Source organism: Oreochromis niloticus, linkage group LG18, assembly GCF_001858045.2.
Source record: "Oreochromis niloticus isolate F11D_XX linkage group LG18, O_niloticus_UMD_NMBU, whole genome shotgun sequence".
NCBI classification, from domain to species: domain Eukaryota; kingdom Metazoa; phylum Chordata; class Actinopteri; order Cichliformes; family Cichlidae; genus Oreochromis; species Oreochromis niloticus.
The window spans coordinates 37472133-37487449 of NC_031982.2; the positions used below are offsets into that span (position 1 = coordinate 37472133).

Below are 15317 nucleotides of genomic sequence, written 5' to 3' on the forward strand. Positions count from 1 at the left end.
AATGACATGAGGTAAAGCTAGTATTGTTTTTAGTCAAAATCATAAATTCCCAAACGTAGATTGAGTATACTTCATGACAGTGGAGGGATGGATGAATGTTACTGCACTAAATGGCTGAGTTTACAGAAAAGCATGTGTGTGTGTCCTCCTCTTGTGCACACACACCTAATAAACCACACACATGTACCTGGATTAGCTGATTTCATGAGACAGATACTGCTAACCCTAACCCTCCCAGGAGGGCCACTTCACAGGTGTTTATAGCTAATGCAGTGATGTAGCCGCCATTCTGGATCAGGACATGGCACACGATGCATGACTATATCAGCTACTTCCACTGGAAACTGTGGTGACAGCGAAAAAGTCCATTTTTTTACTTCAACAGGGACTGCTTACTAAAATATTTCCTTATATTAAAAAATCAATTTATTTATCAGATTTTCTGTCATGTTTAATGCTGCACATTGTAGACCAGGGGTCTCAAACTTAAATGAGCTGTGGGCCACTGCTGGCACTGTCATCTCATTGGAGGGCTACTTTAGTGATCAAGTAGTACAAAAACAAACAAACAAACAAACATCCACAAATATTTCTGAAAATGTAGTGTTCTGTTTGTTTTTTAAAATTTCAAATATTCTATAACAAGACAAAACAGCAAACATTTCTTTTTCCCACTCTTCACTAACTGCAGCCTTCATTGATCTACCAAATAAACACATCGGTCTAGGGCTGTGCGATATGACCAAAATCTCATATCCCGATATTAAGACATCTATCGTCCGATAACGATATAAATCACAAAAATGTAACATTTTCTGTGAATTCTGTGAATGTTGGGCAGCTCGACTTGCGTGAAGTGTTTCCAGCTGGGCGTCGCGTACCTGGAGTCGAGTGTTTTAACTGATGCATGAAACGATACATTTTTAGACATAAGTTGTAACGGCCGCCGTTTTCTTTGTGAGTATTTATTACACAGCGTGCTGCGGGGAAAAGCCTGTTCTAACGTTTGAGTCTAAGGTTTATTTTTTTAGCACCAGACGGCTCTTTTTTGCTTCTCATCCGTAAATACTCTGCATCTTTCACGTGATTCAGTTTATTTTGAAAAGTCTCAACAGGATCTTGAGCTTTATTGTGAAAGGTTTATGTGGAAAATAAACAAGCGGACACGCCGTGGTTTTACCGTCGTTGTTGCTAACGACAACGCATAAAAACAGTCACTTGTCCGTCTGTAGTGTGGTTATATTAAATATAAGAGAAAGAGAGAACTTTAAGAAATTAATATAGCCACTACAGTGACCATCAAAACGATGAAAAATATTGCCGTAAACAGTTTATTTTGCGACACCACGAAACAAACGATAGCGTAAAATGAAACGATAGACGTTTTTATATCGTCATCCGATATATATCGTTATATCGAACAGCCCTACATCGGTCCTCTCTTTCTGTTCAGACACGTGGCAGCAGTCCTGCTATCATTTTGTTTGTATTTAACAAAATAAAAATGCAGACATAAGAGTACACATTAGATTTTGACTCTCTCACTGAACTCACACCTCAACATGTTCGTACTCTTTGCTCATATTGCCTTCATATCAAATCATTTTTGGCTTTTAAAGAACTTATTTTAACATTGCACTCAACAACAAACAAATCCTCCCTAACAAAAAAGTCACTTTAAGGGCCAAATTACAATATATATAAGGAGGGGTGACGTGGGCTGCAAGTGGCCCCCGGGCCACGAGTTTGAGACCCCTGGTGTAAAAAACCTTAGAGACATTTACTAATGTCTGCTACATAACTACTACTTCACTTCTAATAAATAATATTAAAATACATTTATTATTATGAATATCTGGTAGCAGCACCTGACATTATTTGCTCTATTAAAGACAGTTTCACTTCATCATCTCACGCTTTCCTAAATTTATAATTCATCTTCACAGTGCAGTCCTGTCCTCTGTTTGCTCTTTGTTAGCTCACATCTCCAGAAAGTCCTCACAATCATAAATGTCCCGCAGAGCTGTGATTAGGATCCTCCCTCAGAGTGACACTCACCTGTCCTGTGCAGCTTGATTTGGGGTTTCCAGGTGATATCCAGCAGTCTGCGCTGACGGTCGATCTCTTCCTCGTACTGGACGATCGTTTTTTCAAACTCCAAGAATATTTGTTCAGCAGCAGCAGTTAGTCGCTCGTTGATAAACTCTCTCAGATACTGAACTGAAGGCATCGTTACTGCCACAGCTCACACACTCGGCTCACACACACAGCTCACACACACGGCTCACACACTCGGCTCACACACACAGCTCACACACACAGCTCACACACTCAGCTCACACACACAGCTCACACACACAGCTCACACAGTCGGGATAAATTACGCCCTAACGCACAGAAATTGCTCCACGTTCAGTCCGCACAGGTGTGAATGTCTCATAAAGTCTAAATTAAGCCTTTGAAGACGCAACAGCCTTGCTGCTCGCGCGACACACGAGAAACGGAACCACTTCCGTCTTTTCCTTGTTTACTTCCGCCTGCTGTCACACAGAGAGCTTCCTGTCGATGAGGAAAGTGGCTTTGAATTCCGCTGTGATGTCTGTATGTTCTTTTAAATTCACAGTGTTTTCTTCAAAAAGAAGATGAAAAATGCACAAAAATATACCAGGGCATCAATAAATTAATAAAGTGCATAACTGCGCTGAAATAAACGTCACAATAATCTTTATTAAGCCTTTTTCTGACATTGTGCTCACATTAAGGTGAACGTGACATTTCAGCATGAATAAACTGTCTGAATGTGAGATTCACCAAATCGACCCAATGAGCAGCAACTTTCTGCAGCTAAATGAAGATGAAGCTGGACATGCAGAGATATGAGAGGAGGAAGAGGCTGAAGGAGGAGCAACACTGTCACAGAGCAGAAAAGGACTCCCACTGTCAGATACATTCAATATCTGAAGCATACAGAACAGATAGTGTGTGGAAGATGCTGTCACTGCATTACTGGCTCATGTTTCCTTTGTTTCTGATCACACTAACAGGTCGGTTAAAGCAGGAAGAAGAAATGTCTTTAAAGGATCTGTTTGCTAGAAATCACTGGAACAGGCGCTGACAGTTTAACATCGTCTTTAACAACATTTATCTCTTCCTTTAGGTGTCAGCTGTGATCAACTCACTGCAGTCAAGGATGAAGAGTCCACTTTAGAAGGAAACACTCTCACGCTGTCCTACAGAGTCTCTGGACAAGCTAATGTCAATGATTATTTCTTCTGGTATCGACAATATCCAGGAAAACCACCAGAGTTCCTGATCTCTCATTTGGGAAATGGAGATTTATTGAAGCGAGAATTCTCCAGAGTGTCTTTTAAAGTCATTGATGATCAAAGACAAATAACGATCTCCTCTGCTGCAGTGACAGACTCTGCTGTGTACTACTGTGCTGTGAGGCCCACAGTGACAGGAAACACCGAAACACTGTACAAAAACCTTTGGAGCAAAGACAACAGAATACTCCACAACATCCACTAGAGGGAGACACACACTGTTACAGTTCCAAAGTGTTGTACATTGGAACTGTAAAATAAAATTACATGAGATATAAATAATAAAACCAAATAAAAGAAGAGTGAAATCATTAATTAAATAACTACTTCAATTAAAAGAGAAACTAAGTCTCACTGAGGTTAAAAGCCAAGAAATAAGGTGGGTTTTAAGACGCAATTTAAAAGTGGACAGTGAAGGGGCCTCTCTAACGTGCAAGGGCAAATTATTCCATAATTTTGGAGCCACGATAGAGAAGGCCCTGTACCCTCTGAGCTTCCTCCTGGATCTCGGTACCTCCAGGAGCAGCTGATCAGCTGACCTGAGAGACCGACAGGGTGTGTGGGCATGAAGAAGCTCAGAGAGGTAAGGCGGGACAAGACTGTGAAGGCATTTAAAAACAAACATGAGAATTTTAAAATTAACTGTAAAAGACACAGGCAGCCAGTGCAGAGAGGCCAGCACAGGGTTATATGCTCTCTTTTTCGAGTTCCTGTTAGGAGGCGTTTTTGAACCAGCTGCAGATGTGAGAGCAACGACTGACTGACCCCCACATAAAGTGAGTTACAGTCGTCCAGGCGGGAAGAAATAAAAGCATGGATCACTGTTTCAAGGTGCTGCCTCGAAAGAAAAGATTTTACTCTTGCCAGTCGCCTTAAATGATAAAAACTGGACTTCACCATTGCTCTGATTTGGTTGTCCAATTTAAAATCACTGTCCAACTTAAAACCAAGGTCAGTAACAACAGGTTTAAAATAGACTTCCAGGGATCGTAAAACAAGAGAGGAGGACTCACAGGGACCACTAGGTCCAAACACCAACACTTCTGTTTTCTTTTCGTTAAAATTTAAAAAGTTTAGAGCCAACCAAGCTTTAATGTCATCTAGACATGTCAAGACAGGTTTTATGGAGATGCCATCCTTCTGCTTTTGTGGCAAATAAATTTGGCAGTCATCGGGATAACAATGAAATGAGATCCCATGTCTTCTAAGGATGGAACCCAGAGGCAATAGATACAGTAAAAAGAGCAGTGGCCCTAAAATTGAGCCCTGTGGGACGCCGCATGACAGAGGAGCAGAAGATGATTCGGAACCGAGAAGGCTGACAGAGAAAGTTCTATTCGACAAATAAGACCTAAACCAATTAAATGCAGTGCCACCAATACCCTACTACATCATGTAATCGAGAAATTAGAATATTGTGGTCTACGGTGTCAAAGGCAGCAGTTAGGTCAAGCAAGACAAGAACAAATTGGTTACCAGAATCACATGACAGAAGGATGTCATTAAAAACCCTTAATAATGCAGATTCTGTGCTGTGAAGGGTTTTAAAACCCGACTGAAAAACCTCAAAGAGCCATTATCATCTAGAAAATCTTTCAGTTGACTAAAAACAATTTTCTACAAAACCTTGGAGACTAAAGGCAGCTTGGAAATAGGCCTATAGTTCGCTAAAACTGTGTGATCAAGGCCAGGTTTCTTAAGCAGTGGCTGCACTACTGCATGTTTGAAATTTGCAGGAACCATACCAGAAGACAGACTGCTGTTTATAATGTCAAGGACATACTGTCCTATACTAGGAAAAATTTCTTTAAAGAATTGTGGAGGGAAAGGATCCCGAGGGGAACCTGTGGGCTTAATATGGCAAACCACTTCCTCTAAAATGGAGAGCATCACAAGCTCAAACTGAGTAAAAACAGCAGCGTAAGGGACAGAGACAGAGGGGTCAGAGTCAGGAGCTGTGATAAGAGCCCTGGTGGTGACAACCTTTTCAATAAAAAAGTTCAGAAAATTATTGCAAATCTCAGGAGAAACTTCCAAACAGACATTCAATGGCGTATTAAGAACAGAGACAGAGAGAAAGCCCCAACAATAACATGAACTCCTATGAGCAAGCATTTGGCAACAGTGGGAAGGAAAAACTCCCTTTTAACAGGAAAAAAACTTCAAGCAGGAAAAGGCTCAGGGAGGGGCGGTCATCAGGTGAGAGGAGGAAGCCAGGACAAAGTCACGCTGTGGCAGAGAGCCAGACATTAATAACAACTAATGATTAAACACAGAGAAGAGTAAGTTCGTCCCACCAAATACAGTTGTTGTCTTAGAACAAGAACACTGTCAGGAGTTTCAGAAGTTTTCCTTTTGCTCATTTTTAAACTATAATTGAAGTTCTGCAGGTTCCTCCTTCAGTCTGACCTTCTTGATGATGATGACTGCAGCATCACTGTCATTTCTAAAGCTTCATCAGCCTGAATGTAAACAGAGCTCAGAAGGAGGAGGAGCTACACCAGTGAATATGAAAGGCTTCATTTAGGAGCTGAAGAGCTGCTGTGTTCTCTCTATTGTTCATTCAGTCCAAGAGAAAATCATGTTCCTGCTTTTCATTTGGATGATGATAGTCTCCTTTCAGACTGGTGAGTCATCAAAAGATGGAGTGAGATGTAAAAGGAGATGATAGACATGAAAATATTTGGATGTTGTTTGAATTGATTCACTTTTTATAAACTAAACTAAGTTTAAAGATACAGAAACATCCTGGTGAAATATGTCTTTGTTGTTTTCAGGATCCTCTGAGGATTTACTGACACCATCTAAAGATGCAGTGATGAGTTTGGAAGGAGACACTGTGACTCTCTCCTGCAAATATTCAGGCTCTGACACTTACTTCTTCTGGTACAAACAGAAACCTAATTCACATCCAGACTTTCTCATCGCCTACTATTCAGACAAAACAGAAAGGATGAAGTTTATACATGACAATCAAAAAAAGGAGTTTCATCTGGAGATCTCCTCTGCTGCAGTGACAGACTCTGCTGTGTACTACTGTGCTCTGCAGCCCACAGTGACAGGAAACACCAAAACTCTGTACAAAAACCTTTGGAGCAAAGACAACAGAATACTCCACAACATCCACTAGAGGGAGCCACACACTGTTAAACCTCTGATTCTTGTGTCATTGGACTGATGACAAAGACAACAGAGAAATGAAGCAGTAAAGATCAGAGACAGAGACAGAGCTGCTGTGGAAGCACAAAACTATTTGATTGGCTGAGCTATTAAACTGACCCCGCCCACTAGACCTGAGTTCATCCAATGACATTATTTGTTGGTCATTGTGCTGCAGTGGAAGAACATTGTTCATGTGCTGTCTGTCTGGCTTTAATAACTCCAAAGACATGTTGCTGCACCTCTTTTTGCTTCTATCTCACATTATAGGTGAGTTTAAGAACAGGGATTAAAGTTTAGTTGAAGCTGCTGCATTAAGCAAATATACAGACTGCATTTCACTACTTTTCTTCTTTCTTTTTCCAGGACTCACAGCTGGAGACTCAATCACTCCTCAACAAACTGAAGTCACTGAAACAGAAGGACGACGTATCACACTCACATGTATCTATGAGACAAGTGATAGCAGTCTTCTCCTCCACTGGTACAGACAACATTCTGAACTTCAGGCTCCTCAGTTTATACTATGGAAAGGAGCAAGATCATGGAGTGACAATGAATATATTCCTGATAAACGTTATAAAACCCAAACATCTTCTACATCAACTACTCTGACCATAACAGCCCTAACCCTGGCAGACACAGCTCTCTACTACTGTGCTCTACAAACACAGTGATACAAAGTGTAGAAGAGGCTGTACAAAAACCTGAACACAGATATCTGACTACTCTTCAAAGAGGAGGGAAGTGGTATTCAAAGCACAGCTTCATATCAGATGGATTCTGCTAATTCCTGTTTTATCAGAGTCACTGTGGTTACAGCTGCTAATGAAACACTGTGGGAGGATTCACATGAGCAGCAAATCCACATCAACCACAAACCAACTGTAGGAACGTTCAGAGACACAAAGAAATAAAAAATACAAAATTACAAAAAGTAAACAAACTTTTATTACAGAAATATAAAGGAAAAACTAAATTCACTGCATGATTTTATCTCAGGACACTAAAGCAGACACAGAGGAAACTGTTTGTGTGAGAAACAAAGTCTACATTCTTTTCCTGGACTACAATCCAGGATCGAACCATGTTCTCAACAATTTAATGTTGTCCTTCAGCAGGAGTCCAACTCAAAGCTGGGTTAGCAGTTATATAAATCTAATTCCAGAAAAGTTGGTACTTTGTGTAAAATGGAAATAAAAACAGAATGCAAATCTCAGAAACCCATATTTTATTCAAAATAGAACAGAAAAAAAACAAAATGTGGAAAAAATCTACAATTTTAATGAAAATATGAACTTGTTTTGACTTTAATGCAGCGAGATGTTTCAAGATGGAACAACAAAGGCTGGAGAATTAAGCGGTGCTAAAGAAAACAGGTGGAGGAGCATTTTGAAAACAGCGAGGTTAATTTGTAGGGCTACAATGATTCGTCGACATAATCGATGACACCGACATAGAAATTTCTTGTCACATCTTAAAACCACATAAATGTTTTTTTGTTTTTTTAATTGAAACTAAAACCCACTACAGGAAGCTGTGGGGGCAGTGTCACCTATGTTGTCTGCCAAGACTGCACTCAATACTAAAGAAGAAGAAGGCAGTGCGAACAGCAAAACAGAATCATCTGTAAACTTTGGAAACTTGTTATTTTGGACTGGAAAACAAAATCTTTTTTTTTTTTTACTTTAAAGCTGAATTTTTGGTTTAAATACTACTAGAACTTTAATTCATATTGCTTAATATTTGTATTTATTTCATTTTTATTTGGACAGTCCTACTGAGTAAAATAGGACTAAATATTTAAGTATTGATGTTAAAAATACATTTGATTATTTTCAAATTCTTATGTCTCCTGGGTCATTGTTTTAATTTTCTGTGGGACGAGACAAGAGGGTGATACTCACAGGTGGGCAGACCTGAGCAGGTGAGGTACTAAAGCCTAGAACAGGAAGTCTTCCCACAGGAAGCGGAGACAAGATTTATTGAAATAATCATTGACTAATCAAAGACAAATTGCCAGATTAGCCGCCCACCAAAGTAATCTTTAGCCGCAGCCCTATTGCAGTCCAGACCTTTCACCAACTAAAACCTCTGGAGCATCAGAAAACCAAAAACACAACAAAGACCCGGGGGGACTGCTGAGCCGCTTGAATCATCTGTCAAACCTTTTTTGAGACCTGTTGCTGCCTGACGAATGAAAAAGCTTCAACATGATGGGTATCATCAGATTTAGTTCACACATTGCAACATGTAATACAGTCAAACAATCATTGTAGAAGTCTGAATAGGTTTTCAAGCCAAAAGCAAAAACATTTGAACCAGCATGAATTTGTACATTTGTGTAAAACTTGGCTCCAAATAGAGAAGACTACAGACTACAGCTTCTCACCTGTGTGAGCTCTCAGCAGGAGATAATAGCTGATATTCAACATTTACATGGCTAGTCAAATGAGAATTTAAACTTTTCCCACGTTTTGCAGGAATGCAGCTATTTACCTGAATGAATTTCTGTGTGTTTTTTAAGTGATGTTGAATTTGAAAACTTTTTACTGGAGGTGTTACCAACATGTGACCTCTCAACTGTGTGAGTTCTTATGTGGAAAAACAAACTTCTATTGTGACGAAAACTTTTCCCGCATGTTTTGCAAGAGTAGGACTTCTCACCTGAGTGGAGCCGCACATGTTGTTTAAGGGACGATGACCTGGAAAACCTTTTCCCACATGTTTGACAAGAGTACGGCTTCTCACCTGAGTGAAGTCGTGCGTGTTCTTTAAGTGACGATGACCTGGAAAACCTTTTACCACATGTTTCACAAGAGTACGGCTTCTCACCTGAGTGGAGCCTTGCGTGTTCTTTAAGTGACGATGACCTGGAAAACTGTTTACTACATGTTTGACAAGGATACGGTTTCTCACCTGTGTGAGTTCTCATGTGGCTGGTCAAATGACAAATTCGACAAAAGTTTTTCCCACATGTTTTACAGGAATATGGCTTCTCATCTGTATGGATCTGTGTATGCCTTCTAAGTGCTGATGGGCAAGAAAACATTTTACCACAAGTCTTACAGAGATGTTTACCTGCATGAACTCTCACGCGCTCCAACACAGCACCGTTCTGATTAAAACCTTTCCCAGCAGAGTTACCAACATGCAGCTTCTCACCTGTGTGAGCTCTGTTATGTAAAGTCATTTGGGACTCATGCATAAAGGTTTGTTCAAAGACATCACACTTTAACGACTTTGTACCTGCACCAGTACTGGACCGACTCTCTGACGAAGGAGAGCTTTCTGCATTTTTACTTCTGTTTGGATTTTTCGTTGATCCTGGATCTGCACTCCTGCTTCTTCCCTGATCTTGGCTCTCAGCAAGAGGGGAGTTATTAGTGATGAGCCGATCATTGTCTGGTTCACTGTGGTCTCTTTCCTCAGCAGCAGTCACCATGAAGGTATCGGTCTCCTCCTTCAGTCCCAGCTGCTCTCCCTCCTGACTGCTGCACAGTTCCTCCTGTTCCTCTTTAATCTGTGGAGGTTCTGGTTCCTCCTGGTCACAGAGCTGCAGCTCAATGAGAACCTCCTCCTCCTTACAGACAGGCTGCTGTGGGACGTCTGGAGGAAAAAAAAAAAAAAAAAAAGACCAGTAATGAGACTATGAGAGAGAGAGAGAGAGAGAGAGCGAGAGCGAGAGAGCGAGAGCGAGCGAGAGAGAGAGAGACTATATTTGTCAGTTGCAGTTGTCCACAACCGTGATGACAGACCTTGCCGACCGTACATACAATACAAAAACATCACATTGGGGAGACAGGTCAGGCTAGGTAGCAAGGGAAAAAAAACAGTGAAATGTGTAACACAAAAGGATAATACAGGAATGCACAGATATCAACAAACCATAACATAATAAAACACAGACAAGCAACATGGCAGAGTATTCCAGTGTGTACAGCTGATCTGGGACCGCTGCAATCTTCGATTGCGCCTCCAGCTGATCCGCTGTCCACATCGGATGGGAGGCAAGCATGGGAGGAGGCGTTGGATTCAGGGGAGGGAGGGTGATAGTGAGGGCGTATCAGCGTCAGTGTACATGTTTCGTGCGTGTGCATGTGTATCCCGTGTTCAGCTGAGAGAAAGTGTCATCACGCCCGGTTAAGCGAAGGTCAACAGTCTCCAGTGGACCCAGGTGGCCTTGAAGGAGGGACAAAGAGTTCTGACAACAATCCTGTTATCATGGGAAGAATTTGTTGTTCCAGTCAGCTTCGACCTTGGCAGGCCTTCAGCTGGTGCCAGTGGGATAGCTGCATGAGTGAAGATGGTGAATGTTTGGGTTTAGTGCGAACAACTGCATCCAGTTTTTACAGTTGGTCTAATGTCCATCACTGGTCACCAATTCTTTCAATTCCCGTTGTTCTTCTCCAAGATCTTATCCATATTGCGTTCAAAACACAGTCTGAGTACTCACAGCCCTGCCAATCGTCTCTCATGTCAGCCAGCCTTGTGGGATTTTGAACAGCTGTAGCCGCTTCTTGTTCTTCGATAAGCCAGATCTAAGCCAGCTCCAATCAGCCCGACCTCAGTTATCGTGGTTCCAAATTGGTAGATGTCATTCAATGTCCTCCATCGAGAGTGTCGCCAGGCGCAACCGACCATTGAGTATTCAGCAGCAAACATCTCCGCAGGACAATCGGACTCTCACAAGCCCCGCAGGGTGTCAATTACGGGACCAGTTGATCAAATCCATAATTCTTTAGGTTTTACAGAACAAGACTGAGAAACTCTTTGAGGGTTAGAGTTAGACGAGACTAGACAAACACATAGAAGCAGCAGGGAAGATAAGGGAGGGAGAGAGGGAAACATGCGTCTGCCTCCTCCGAGAGCCAAAGAAGAAATGTAAAGAAGAGATCTAAGCAGGCAGATTGTTGTTTCAAACACAAATAAGGCTCCACAGCACTCTATAATGTGTCACACAGAAACACACTAAAGGAATTCTAGTCAGAGCTGAGATCTTCACTGTTGTCAAACAAACTGAGGTCTGGTTAGCAAACAGTAAGTACATGCTGTCAAAGCTGCACATTCATTCAAGGATTCAAGGAGCTTTATTTGTCATTTGCATCACACGTTAACATGAGATGGAACGAAATTATGTACACACAGTCCGGAGTGTAAAGAAACAGAAATTTTTTTCTTAAAGTTATAATAAATAGTTGTTGGGTTTTTTTGGTTTTTTTTTTAAACAAACAGAAATGACAAGTAATAAGACAATACAATAAATAATACTATAACTAGAGTGCAACAACCTGACAACAAATTCACCCGATTTCTCTCCCATTGCTCTTTACACTCTCGGGTACAGCAGGTGACTCAAACACTGACAATAAGATTATCATGATTACCAGACATCAGCAGCTGTTTCTCACCTGTAGTCTGAACAGGTCTCATAGTGTCTGTTTTATGCTGATGTTGTTCCTGTGCACGAAAGCCCTGACACTGAGAGGGTGGATCTACCTGTACATGACCAGGCTGCATCCTCAGTGCTCAAACATCTGAAGGTGAAAACCTGTTTTATGTTTCCTACATCTAATCAAGCTCACAACACAAACGCTCAGCAAGTACTGGTCTCTGTTTATGATAAAGAAAGGCAACGTAGTTGATGCCTTGTTACTAAGCAACAACCTATATGCTGCACTTAAGTGCAACGCTAAGTCACACTCTGAGTCTGAACTTTTACAAACCAAGCTACTGAGAACTGAGGACACAATCAGCAGAATGTCTGTGATGAAAATGACCATGAGCTGCCTGAAATGACACTGATGCGTTCATATTATTGGAGACCCACAGGAGGACTTCTATTGCTGTATCTGCATCTGTATTCTGCATCTTAATGCATACATACATGAGGGTATTTTACATTACATTTTCTTTTAAAGTGATACCTTCACAGTTCTAACTTTATGCTGTTACATAAAGAACACTCAAATCCAGGCTGATTTCAGCGCCTGCTGTTTGAATGGAGCACAGTGCAGTCCTGTCCTCTGTTTGCTCTTTGTTAGCTCACATCTCCAAAAAGTCCTCACAATCATAAATGTCCCGCAGAGCTGTGATCAGGATCCTCCCTCAGAGTGACACTCACCTGTCCTGTGCAGCTTGATTTGGGGTTTCCAGGTGATATCCAGCAGTCTGCGCTGACGGTCGATCTCTTCCTCGTACTGGACGATCGTTTTTTCAAACTCCAAGAATATTTGTTCAGCAGCAGCAGTTAGTCGCTCGTTGATAAACTCTCTCAGATACTGAACTGAAGGCATTGTTACTGCCACAGCTCACACACTCAGCTCACACACTCGGCTCACACAACAACAACAGTCTCTGTTTAGTCACACAGGACGAAAGCTAACGGCATTAGCGTCTTTCCTTTGTTTACTTTCGCCTGGTGTCACGTGTTAAAGTTTCGCCAGAGCGGGACTGTTAACGCACCTCCCTCTCTCTCTCTCTCTCTCTCTCTCTCCCTCTGAATGAATGGATGAATGTAAAGTATTACAGAGAGCTCGGGGAGTCAGTGTAAAGCCGCCAACACCACAGTGATGAGCTGACTCTTTTCGGTCGCACACTCTCGGCTCTGTTCACACACGCGCCTTTCCTTTCTTTACTTCCGCTTGGTGTCACACGGTGTTGTTCCGGCAGAGGACATTTACCTTTAACTGTTCCGCTGTCGAAGATTTCTCTCGGTTTCAAATCAGTTTCCAGCTGAAATCAATTTTTTTCTACATCCATGGAAAACAAGAAAATCGCAAATATTATCATTTGAATTTTAAGTTTTCTGTTTTGAAATTATCTGAATATGTTTCTTATATTGAACTTTAACATGATTCCTATCTTGAATCCAGTGCCTCCTTAAACTGGTTTAAATCTCATTTCTATAAAGGGAGTTACTGTTTGGATCTGTTGAGTTCAGAATAAATGCATGTGGCACCTGGACATCATAGACTGCAGGTCAATGATCAATTTTGTAATCGTATAATCAGATCTGCAGCTGTATGTTTTGGACACTCCGGTGCTGAGCTGTCAACTGATCATCACCTGGTGGTCGGTTGGATCAGTTGGTGGAGGAGGATGCTGGACAGACCTGGCATGCCTAAACCTCTAGCTAGGATGGGAACTCTTGGCTGAGGTCCCGGTCCGTGGGATGTTTAACTGCCACCTTCGAGCATTCAGAGGGAGACTGGGTACACTGAGCCCATTCACCTCCATTGCTGAAGCTCCTGCACTGAGCTTTGGCCACAGGGTGGTTGGTGCCTGTTGTGGTGGTAAGCCCCAAACCCAGGTTATGGTTAGCCTGGGTTTGAGTTCACTGACGGAGTTAAATAACTCCTTGGTGGCAGGATCCTTGGGTTCCTGAATGCTCTGGATGTAGTCGGCCTGTCTTGGCTGACACGCCTCTACAATGTTGCATGTTGTTCAGGATCAGCACCACCCTGGTCTGGATTGGCAGACTGGGGTGGTGGAAAGTAGAGTCTTTCCATTAGTTGAACCTCGGATACGGGAGGAACAATGCCGTTTTCATCACTGGATTATTGGATCAGCTCTTTACCCTCTCAAGGATAACTGAGGCTGCATTTGAGTTTGCCCAACGAGTTTTCGTGTGTTTTGTGGATTTGGAGAAGGTATTCAACTGTGTCTCAAAGTGTTCTGTGGGAGGTGCTCTGGGAGTATGGGGTGTGTGGTCTGTTATTAAACCATTTGATCCTTCTGCAACCATTCCAAGAGCTTGATCCACATAGCTGGCAATAAAGCGAATTTGTTCCTGGTGGGTGTTGGACTCTGCGCTCTGCAGATATGAGGAAACAGTGACAGGAAACAGAGCTCAGCAAAAGGAGGAGCTACACCAGTGAATATGAAAGGCTTCATTTAGGAGCTGAAGAGCTGCTGTGTTCTCTCTATTGTTCATTCAGTCCAAGAGAAAATCATGTTCCTGCTTTTCATTTGGATGATGATGGTCTCCTTTCAGACTGGTGAGTCATCAAAAGATGGAGTGAGATGTAAAAGGAGATGATAGACATGAAAAGATTTGGATGTTGTTAGAATTGATTCACTTTTTATAAACTAAACTAAGTTTAAAGATACAGAAACATCCTGGTGAAATATGTCTTTGTTGTTTTCAGGATCCTCTGAGGATTTACTGACACCATCTAAAGATGCAGTGATGAGTTTGGAAGGAGACACTGTGACTCTCTCCTGCAACTATTCAGGCTCTGTCAGTTACTTCTTCTGGTACAAACAAAAGTCAAGTTTACCTCCACAGTTTCTCATCAATGAATATTCAGAGCAAACAGAAAAGCTGAAGTTTAGAAAAGATCAAGACAAAAGCGAGTTTTATCTGGAGATCTCCTCTGCTGCAGTGACAGACTCTGCTGTGTACTACTGTGCTGTGAGGCCCACAGTGACAGGAAACACCAAAACTCTGTACAAAAACCTTTGGAGTGAAGACAACAGAATCCTCCACAACATCCACTAGAGGGAGCCACACACTGTTAAACCACTGATTCTTGTGTCATTGGACTGATGACAAAGACAACAGAGAAATGAAGCAGTAAAGATCAGAGACAGAGACAGAGCTGCATGGAAGCACAAAACTATTTGATTGGCTTAGCTATTAAACTGACCCCACCCACTGATCATGAGCTCATCCAATGACATTATTTGTTGGTCATTGTGCTGCAGTGGAAGAACATTGTTCATGTGCTGTCTGTCTGGCTTTAATAACTCCAAAGACATGTTGCTGCACCTCTTTTTGCTTCTATCTCACATTATAGGTGAGTTTAAGAACAGGGATTAAAGTTTAGT

At 41.8% G+C, this 15317-nt stretch overlaps 2 protein-coding genes across 5 annotated transcripts in view; both read right to left on the minus strand.

The window, feature by feature from the left end:
• The window catches only part of LOC102079576 (zinc finger protein with KRAB and SCAN domains 8), a 43016-nt gene that overhangs the window by 1958 nt on the left and 25741 nt on the right, over positions 1-15317 (minus strand). Inside the window, exons 1-2 of one of the 3 annotated variants that reach the window (XM_019363256.2) lie at positions 2370-2492; positions 2059-2265 (exon numbers count right to left, since the gene is read on the minus strand). In XM_019363256.2, coding sequence (XP_019218801.1) covers positions 2059-2230 — 172 coding nt within the window. In that variant the 5' untranslated portion in view covers positions 2231-2265; positions 2370-2492. The other 2 variants (XM_025900218.1, XM_025900219.1) reach the window with 2 other exon arrangements.
• Positions 8568-13062, minus strand: LOC109203498 (zinc finger protein 664-like). 2 transcript variants are annotated; one of them, XM_025900206.1, is made up of 2 exons: positions 11897-12587; positions 8568-10094 (listed from the first exon to the last, which is right to left on the minus strand). In XM_025900206.1, the coding sequence occupies exons 1-2, from the start codon at positions 12003-12005 to the stop codon at positions 8977-8979; spliced, it is 1227 nt and encodes a 408-aa protein (XP_025755991.1). In that variant the 5' UTR covers positions 12006-12587; the 3' UTR covers positions 8568-8976. The 2 variants fall into 2 exon arrangements, with proteins under 2 accessions (XP_025755991.1, XP_019218423.1); XM_019362878.2 differs by lacking the exon at positions 11897-12587 and adding an exon at positions 12610-13062 and having other exon boundaries at positions 8581-10094.